The sequence below is a fragment of the Lolium rigidum genome, chromosome 7, assembly GCF_022539505.1.
Source record: "Lolium rigidum isolate FL_2022 chromosome 7, APGP_CSIRO_Lrig_0.1, whole genome shotgun sequence".
NCBI classification, from domain to species: Eukaryota; Viridiplantae; Streptophyta; class Magnoliopsida; order Poales; family Poaceae; genus Lolium; species Lolium rigidum.
This window is the reverse complement of record NC_061514.1, coordinates 325,012,818-325,022,120: the sequence shown is the minus strand read 5'-3', so window position 1 is coordinate 325,022,120 and position 9,303 is coordinate 325,012,818. Positions and strand designations below refer to the sequence as shown.

Genomic DNA, 9,303 nt, shown 5'->3' with positions numbered 1-9,303 from the left:
GGGTGAGGTGGAAGACCAGCAGCATCAAGCTCGGTGACAATCAGGTAACAAACAGCTCGCAGTCATGTCTCTAAGCAGGGATCACCTTCTAGTATTATGAATATGGTACCTACCCCTATTTAATGCTGTCTACAGAGAGATCGGAGAAAGCTAGCACTAGAGCTGGTAGAAGAAAAGACTGGACTGCCGGGACACTCTCCATTACTGCCTAAGGTGCTGGAAAGAGGTAGAAAGTAGGCCTAGGGTGGGCCTAGCGGATTTTCTCATCCTCTGCTCGTAGCGTAGGGATCCGGGGCACCGACCAGAAGCTAGACAGAAGAATGACCTTATTTTCCTTTACTCTCCATTTGGCCTTCGCTATTTGATTATTCTCTATAGAGGTGCGCCGGTGGTAAATTGTCTACCACCGGCGCACCACCATAGAGGTGCGCCGGGGGTAAGGTGCCCAGAATTTTTGCTTCCGGCCAGATCTCTTCGAATTTTATCCCCGGCGCACTAATTTTTTTTGTGCGCCGGCAGTATAGGTCCATCACCGGCGCGGCGGAAAAGGGGTGCGCCGGCAACACTTTCCACCGGCGCACGTGCAAGGTGGTGCGCCGGCACATATTGCCTCCACCTATAGGCTTTTTCCTAGTAGTGATCGGCACAACAAATTCCATCGGCACATGTACAATAAAAGAAAGATGATAGAAAATTTAAAAAATAAAATTCTCCGAGATATCCATGTGTTATGTCATCTAGTTTTAAGGAAATTTAATAAATAAATTTCGACTTTTTTTTTTGCAAAACTGTGCCATGTATCGGTAAAATGGGTTTTCTGGTTGCCCATGAGATCCGATGGAAATGCATCTACGCAAAATTTTACACCCGGCAACGACTTATGGTCGTTTAGACAATTTTCTTATTCATCAAATTCAAAATGGAAACAAAAGTTTTTTCAGCTTTTAGTTTTCAGGCTAAAAAGTAATTTAAAATGTATTAAATTTATTTTATAGTTCACGATTTATTATTACTTATATTATTCATTGTTGTTTACTCAAATAATTGTTTTGGAATCTAAATAATAAAGAAGTGTATGTCATGAAGCAAGGGTTAATAGGATTGATATAGTGTTATTGTCAACAAAGAATAGCCCTTTGCATGAAGCTCACCCAAAAAGAATGGAGAAATTAAGCGTGCTAGGGTTGGAGTAGTGAAAGGATGGGTGACGAAGTTTGACCTTAAGTGTAATGTGACCTAAAATTAAGTTAGAGGTTCGTATCCTTTTTAAGATCAAGAGAAGTCGACGTCTTCACCAAGACCGCAACAAAGGTGATGCTAGAGTGATTGAAAGCCAATCTCGACTTGGTATCCCTCCGTTGAGATTGAGGGGGAATGTTAGCAATCACTATCTCATGTATATTGTTGTTTATTAATGTGTATCAATAGTTACCTGGTATAGGAGATTCTAGCAGATTTGTAGGGATTGAATACGATCCTATCTTTTGTAATTATTATGGTGTAAGATACGATCGATTAGTATAAATAGATGGGAGGCCCTATAGGCATATCACCGCAAAATCATAGAGTTCACTCAAATCTTTAGAAGTATCATGTCATATTTTCTGACAGATTTCAAAAAATAATGTAAAAGAGCACTATGAATAGTCAAAGTTTCTCAAAAAACAATTGCAAAATTCATCTCTAGAAAGCTACTCCATCTGTTGATAAATAATGAGTGAATCTAAAAATAGATTAGACATATATTAAAATAGATAAATCTTCAAAAAAGCTAAAACATTTTATATTTGCGAACGGAGGGAGTAATATAAATCCTCACGAACGCTTGTGGTTGCAGGGGTCGGTGCTGACCATGCTTACATTTTTTTGGGGTTAGGAGCCAATAAACCATTCCCAGAAAAGACCTCTGGAACCTAAAACGAATATTATTTCCACCATGACCAATTAAGCAGCAGATCTTCGCTATCACAAAAATTAAGGCACATGGTCTCATCCGCTGACTTACCGTATAGCACTTCTGTAAACCATGACTGTCCACTGATTAAGCACTAGTAGTAGGAGTAGTAGTAGTACAACAAGAGACACCAGAGCCATATACGAAACCAGGCAGTCGGCCCTGTTTTCCGGCGAGCCGCAATTCATGGAGATCAAAAAGATCGACCTCCGTGGGCTGAAGCCTGGCGGACCAGGTTGGGACGACGCTCGGGATGCGGTCACCGCGTCCATGGTGGCCAACAGCTGTGTAGTAGTCCAGCACGATGGGCTGAACAGGGACATCCGGCAGGCGCTGTTCGGGCGCGCCATGCCGGAGCTCTTCGCGTTCCCGGTGGAGACGAAGCGGCGCAACGTCTCCAACGATGTGCAGTACGGAGGGTACATCGGACAGCTACCGGGGATGGCCGGTTACGAGAGCATGAGCATCGAGGACGTCCCCGACCACGGCCACATCAGCGACTTCACCAAGCTCTTCTGGCCGCAGGGCAACCCCGCCTTCTGGTAAGACTAGATATATAGCTTATGATTCTTCATCACTCAGTTCTATGATTACCGATATGATTATGTTGTGACATCGATCTCGTTGCTGTCCAATGAAACATCTTCTTCATCACTCAGTTGTGTAGGACAGTATTACTATTACCGGCATGATTATTTTCTTACATCGATCGTGATGTCCAGTGAAACATCTGCCGGATTCGCCAGAGATGCTATTCAGCTGGAGCAGACGGTCACGAAGATGGTGTTAGAAGGCCTCGGAGTCCGGGACAAGCACATCCTCGACTCGCACCATGAGCGGCTTCGCTACACCCTCCGGATGGCCTACTACGGAAGTTCCCCCGAAGACGACGCGGCCAGAATGTCCATGCCGGAGCACCGCGACTACGTCATGACCAGCATGATTGTGCAGCACCAAGTCGAGGGCCTGGAGGTGCAGTTAAAGGACGGCAGCTGGTTCTCCGTGCCTCCTGAGCCGGACACTTGCGCCATCGTCGCCGGCAGCCTATTCTCTGTACAATCAATCAACACCATCGTGCTTTCTCGCATTCCCCTCCTTAATTGAGAACAAAGCGATGACAACTTCCCTTGCAGGTGGTGACCAACGGACGGGTGCAGGCCTGCCTCCACCGCGTCAGGACGCCGAGCAACCGCGACCGCTTCTCCGCTCTGCTAGGCTGCATGCCCACCAAGGGCAGCATGGTGAGAGCGATGGACGAGTTCGTCGACGACGGCCACCCTCTGATGTACCATCCCTGCGATCCTTACGAGTATGTCAGTTTCCAGTACTCGGAGGAAGGGCGCAAATCCAAAGACGCACTCAAATCTTTCTGCGGAGTGGTTAAAGATGAGCCTGCTGAGGCAGCATGATAGCAAAGATCTGCGGTTGGTCACTCCCATGGAAGAAATCATCTCAGTCCCCGATCGAGCAGGGAGCTATTTCAGGGATTTCATAATTAGTTCTCATGTTTGTTCTTTTCAGGATTATATTGACCAAACTTTCATATGGAGATATGGATACATTTTCTTTCTGCTACAGCATTCATGTATGGATTTTTTACCAGAATATTTATCTTCTAGAAGGTATTTTTTTAGTCAAACTAATAATAGGAGGTGCCTAATTCGTGGTTACCTGCTAGGCTAGGGATGCAGTACTTTTTTTCGAATAAAAAAACTAGCATTAAGAGAAACATTGAACGTTAGAAAGTGCCTCGGCAAAAATAAAAACTACAACGAAATCCTTGAGATGTTCTTCGTCTTCAACCTCCGGCTGGTGACGACGGCGCGCCGCAGTGGCCACTCCTCCCTAGGCCAACCTGATGTTAATGGTTGCGGACGGGAAATCGCTAAACGGATCCAGAAGAGCACATCCGTCCCGGAGACGAAGAAGAAGAAATAACCAACGATGAAGCTCCATGATGATCTGAAGATCACCCCAGCTAGAAGAAACCCTCGAGAACCACACCACTCCCACAAGATTCTCGATGTCATCGTCGAGATGGGCCTGAAGCCGTGGGAACTTTATTGGACAAACCGCCGCCTCCACCTAAGTGTCGTCCCACCAAACCTTAGCCCTAAAACTAGGAAAACGGAGCCCTCCCGTCAAAGGGGACCGAGATCCACCCCGCCTCCATAGCCCGAAGGCCATAGAAGCAAGGCAGAATCGCGACGACGACAATGAGAGGCGAGCAAACCCTAATCGCAAAGGATTACAACCTCACATATAGGGATTCCAGTACTTGCGCTACTAGATTTTGAAGCTTTTGCGAAATCTAGACTTGAGATTTGGAGAACCCAAGACAAGATTTTCTTGCAAGGACTTTTACTATATTGAACTTGCAACGTTAAAAAATTCTTTAAATAATTAGTAAGAAAATAAAAGATGGGCTTTCCAAATTTCAAACATCATTGAATTGGACATTTCAACTAAATGCATTCAGGCTTTCATTTTTTTGATTCAGATACATGAACATCAAAGTAGAAGCTCCACCTCCCACCCCATGGAAAACTCTCAACCAAAAGTATAAAGTCCACCGAGTGCACACTTTGAGCTAAGAAAATCGAAAGCGATATTTTAATATTTCAAAAATACTAAAAGAAAAATTATGTAGATACATAATCCTGGCTTTGAAAAGGACAAAAATCGTCTTTGTTTTGCTTCCAATATTTGTCTATTTTGTGCAGATCACATATAAAAAAAGTGATGCAAATTTGGTCACCCATACTAGACATGTATACATATTTGTATATTTATTTTTGAAATTTTATAGACAAAAAATGAGCTTTTGATTTATTTTTAAAACCGAACTCACTAGTGGTCCGAAGTCAAAACCACTTTTCGAAGCCCACACCCTAGGCCCCTACCTCCTGTTGTCCTGACTAGCCAAAGCAGTGGATGAGATGTTGGTTTAGGTTGAAGCAGAATGAAGACCGTTGTGGCAGAGGTTGCAGTGCCCACAAACACACAAGGTCACATAAGCACTCTATGACATCCTCTAACAAGACAACCAAATGCATAGGGGAATTGAGGTACACCCTATATGTTCCAAACGATTTGCTAAATATCATCAGTTTTAAAATTAGTCGGTGTCAGTGGCGTAAAGCCATCGCCTTCTCTATCTATCGATCTTTGTGAATTGTGATTTGCTTGGTTCCATGCGCATTGAGATTTTGAAGCATGCAGACTGCAGAGCATACTCGAAAGCATCAAAGTGTCTATGACACATCAAAGAATGGCAAACCAATCATCTACCTGAGAAGCATACTATACTTTTATATTAAAAAAAAAATGAAACCGTGTCTAGGAGGAACTAGACACTTTTTGATATAGTAAAAGCGGGACTTGGCGTGACAATTCCGAAATTCGTCCCTGACAGGAATCGAACTCCGGTAGTTAGGGTGCGCCACTGCAACCCCAACCACTAGGCTAAACCCACGTCGTCACTATACTTTTATATTATAGGTGTAGTATTTAGAGAAAAAAAGTAGGATCAAAAGTAGCGCATATATAGTTTCAGACTTAGAGCATCCCAGCCGTTGGGCTCCCCACGCCCAAATCCGCGCTATTTAACACCGGATGGATGTAAGTTTTGGCCTGGGGAGCCCATTTTTTCCAGCGGCGAGCCCAGAATGGATGAATTCTTTTGATAAATAACGGCGAAATCGTACAAAACAAGGCGGAATTTGATTAAACAAAAGCGAAATTTAAAGGTATTTAACATACGTAGGCGAGTTCGTACATATATAGGCCGATTTCGTACATATATTTGAATTCGGCCAGATGGAAATATAAAAAATACTACATGTTGTCGTCGTTGCTCGAGGTCCCGGCGTTCGCGCCGCCGGCGGCATCCCCAAGGGAGGGGTGTTTCCGGCCTCGATGTGCACGAGTACAAGGGCGAGCGTGCGGCCCGGCGCACCCCACCAGCGGCGGCGGCCGGCGGCGTTGTTACGCGCTGGAGGAGGGGGAGGGCCGTCGAAGGCTGCGAGTTCCCGTTCGTGCCGGAGACGGAAGAACTCGTTCCACGCGTCATAGTTGTCGGTGTGGTACCGCTCCTCCGCGCGCTGCTCGTCGGTGAGGGTGACCAGCACAACGTCGATAGCGGCATCGAGCTCGTCGCGTTCCACCGGAAGCGGCGGGATCGGGACCCCCCCCCCGCGCTCAGGCGCCATCCTCCGGGCACGCGGAAGTCCGGCGGCGCCGGGTAGCTCGCCATGTGCAGAAGTTCCGCCTCCCACTGGTAGGGAACGGCGGCCGAAACCGTTGTTCGCCGCCTAGTGGCCCGCCATTGCTCGCTGGTTGAGGTCGACTGGGGAGAGAAGATAGGGCTGGGGAGAGGAGGGAGACGACGGTGGTGAATGCGGTGAGACGCGGTAGGTTCGGCGATAAATAGAGAGAGCTGCGCGTGAATCGGAGGCGACGCGTCCGGCGAAGTCTGACCGGCGGCAGGCTTTTGAAGCGCGCGCAAGACGATTGTCCTCTCTCGCCGACAAGTTGGGGCCACAAGCCGCGCGGGAAGTTTTCGCTACGTTTCCCGCGCTTTAGTTTCGTCCGGAGTCCCCGAGCGCTCCCCGGGGGGCCGGGGATGGTCTGGGCTCGCCGGACGGATGAAAGCCCAAATCCGGGCGAAAACGAGAAACCGGGGACGCGGTTGAGCCGCTTTCGTCCATCCGAATGAAAAAATGGCGTCCTGGAAGACTCGTCGGAAAGACGGCTGGAGATGCTCTTAGGTGGAAGCATAGTCAAGCTCATAATTCTTACAGTATTGCGGTTGGGTGGAGGAGTAGCAAGCGCTATGTGTGTTTGACTTGATATGTATACTACATGTGCACAGAATAATCCAGGTCATCAACTTATGTATTTTGTTCGACTTAGATGCAGATCTATGCATAAGTTCCATGAGCATGGCGATTCTGAAGCAGGCAGAGCATACTCGAAAGCAAAGAAAAGGACATGTATGAGGGATATTCATTTCGGCCCATGGGTACATTTGAACCCACTATGTAAAATCACATTTTGAAATATCAAAAAAATCTGAAATAAAATTGCGCATGTATATCTAGACATTCTATGTTCGCACACAAGTTTTCGGGAAAAAAGAACATTTTTTTTTTGTCCAGTGTAAAAAAAAGACAAATTTTAATGTTCAAAACATGACTATTCACATGACATTTTTTATCTTTTTATGTAGACCACATAAAATGTTCATTTCTCCTAAAAACTTGTGTGCGAATATGAATATCTATATGTACACGCAAAATTTTATCTTGGAATTTTTTGACATTTGTAAACTTTATTTTCCTTCATTTTATATAATAGGTTCATATGCACCTATGTGTCAAATCACCACCTCCCATGTATGAAGCATACTCCCTCCATATTGTTTTATCACGGTTTATAACACACTTGAGAAATCATGGCAAGTCAATCCTCTATCTGAGAAGCATACTCCTCATGGTATTACCCATTCGAGAAAAAACTTAACCATTAATTTGGTCAAGAAAATATGAGATATATGCCAAGAAAATTATATCATTGGTTTTCTATTCAAAATAAGTTTCCAATGGTATAAATTTTTATGGTATGTATCTTATATTTTATTGTCCAAATTAATGGTTAAATTTTTCACGAAGTACGTAATACCCTAATAAATTTATATGGAGGGACTACTAATTTTTAAATATTATAGGTGTAGTATTTGGATAAAAAAAGTAGAATCAAAAGTAACACATATATAGTTTCGCACATTTCCGTGGAAGAGTATTCTAGCTCATCATTCTTACGCGTAGTATTTTACTTGGGTGGAGGAATTGTCAAGCTCATCATTCATGTGTGTTTGACTTAATGTGTATACTACATGTTCATAGAATAATCGAATAATCAAAGTCATCAACTTACGTATTTCGTTCAAGGATTCAGATGCAAATTCATGAATAAGTTATATGTTCTATTAAAATTTTGGGACCTGCGGCGCAGAATACGGATCCAAGAGAGCAACCTTAGCAGCCGGCTTATAAGAACATGAAAAGTCATCTCTCTATTAATACTAAGTAAAATAAGCTCTACGGTGTCTTTAGGTATAATTGATGTGGGTATCACTGGTTGACCACTTGCATTCATCGAGAAAGGGGACAACCTTAGCAGCCATCTTATAAGTATATGCAAAGTCAATCTTACAATAATTTTGTGTTAATAATAAATACTAGGATATCTACTCCTTCCGATTATTACTACTATTTCTTGTTAATATAGATATATCTAGATATATTTTAGTTCTAGATACATTCATATTACTGACAATTTTTTTTTGAACACAGAGAAGGGTCTAGAAGACCCCAGATAAACATCCATTAAACGTGGTAGGTACATGATTTTACAGAGAGCCCCTTATACATCACTCGCACGAAGAACCTATAATTTGAAAAAAGGGGCTCGCACTTTACAAAAAACACCCTAAAAAGATGATCTAGAAAGCAATCAGAGACAAGGGTGTCTCCGCCACCATCCACCGGCGTCCTCCAGGCGTCACCGCCTAGGAACGAGAGCAAGAAGCTCGAAGGCTCCCTACCGGCACAAATCTCCAGCAGACAGCCGTCGTCAAGCCACCGGGGACGAAACCACTTGGTCGCCAGACGCCGTCGAGCCTCCGCCACAGAAGAGAGAGAGGCCTCCACGAAGGAGGTTGAGTTCGGGCCGCCATATCGGCCAGAGATCACAGCGCCAATCATGGACGCTATGTGTCCCGCTCGGAGGATCAACGATCCATAGCACCTTGCAGGCAAGGACTGCGGCAGATCCATCTAGGCAACCGCTGAGCCGCCGGAGTCCTCACCACCACCATGGCAGAGTAGGACAGACGGCATCAAGGGGCTACACGAGATGGAGCAGCAACATCAAGAGAGACTGGCTTCCACTCCTAGATCCAAAGTCGGCCCACTCTCCTCCAGCACCTCCTCGCCACCACGGCCGGCCAGGGAGGAAGAAAGAAGGAACCAGGCTGCAGATGGACTTCGCTCTCCCTCGCCACCATGGCCGGCCAAGAGGTCGCCAGTCTTGCAGCAAAAACTAGGAAGAAGAGAACCATCAGCCACCACTTTATTGATGAAGACGGTGGTGTTGCTTCCCCCGCCAAGCTCCGACCAGGGGAGCATCAGCACGAGCAGCAACAGCCCTAAGAACGCCATGGAGCTGGGGCCGAGATCGAGAGCATCCACCTTCCCTACGGGCAGACCGCCCAACACGCCGGCAGAGGCCGGAAAATCACTAGAAACCTACAGATCTAAACCTAGACTACTCTGGCGCCCAACCTA

The 9,303-nt window shown here is 45.5% G+C and overlaps 1 protein-coding gene across 1 annotated transcript; it reads left to right on the top strand.

Moving 5' to 3' along the window:
* The first annotated feature begins 2,140 nt into the window (after positions 1-2,140).
* On the top strand, positions 2,141-3,421 carry LOC124669911 (probable 2-oxoglutarate-dependent dioxygenase AOP1). The gene is made up of 3 exons (XM_047206447.1): positions 2,141-2,496; positions 2,677-3,007; positions 3,088-3,421. Exons 1-3 carry the CDS (start codon positions 2,141-2,143, stop codon positions 3,361-3,363), a joined length of 963 nt encoding a protein of 320 aa, XP_047062403.1. The 3' UTR covers positions 3,364-3,421.
* The last annotated feature ends 5,882 nt before the right edge of the window (positions 3,422-9,303 follow it).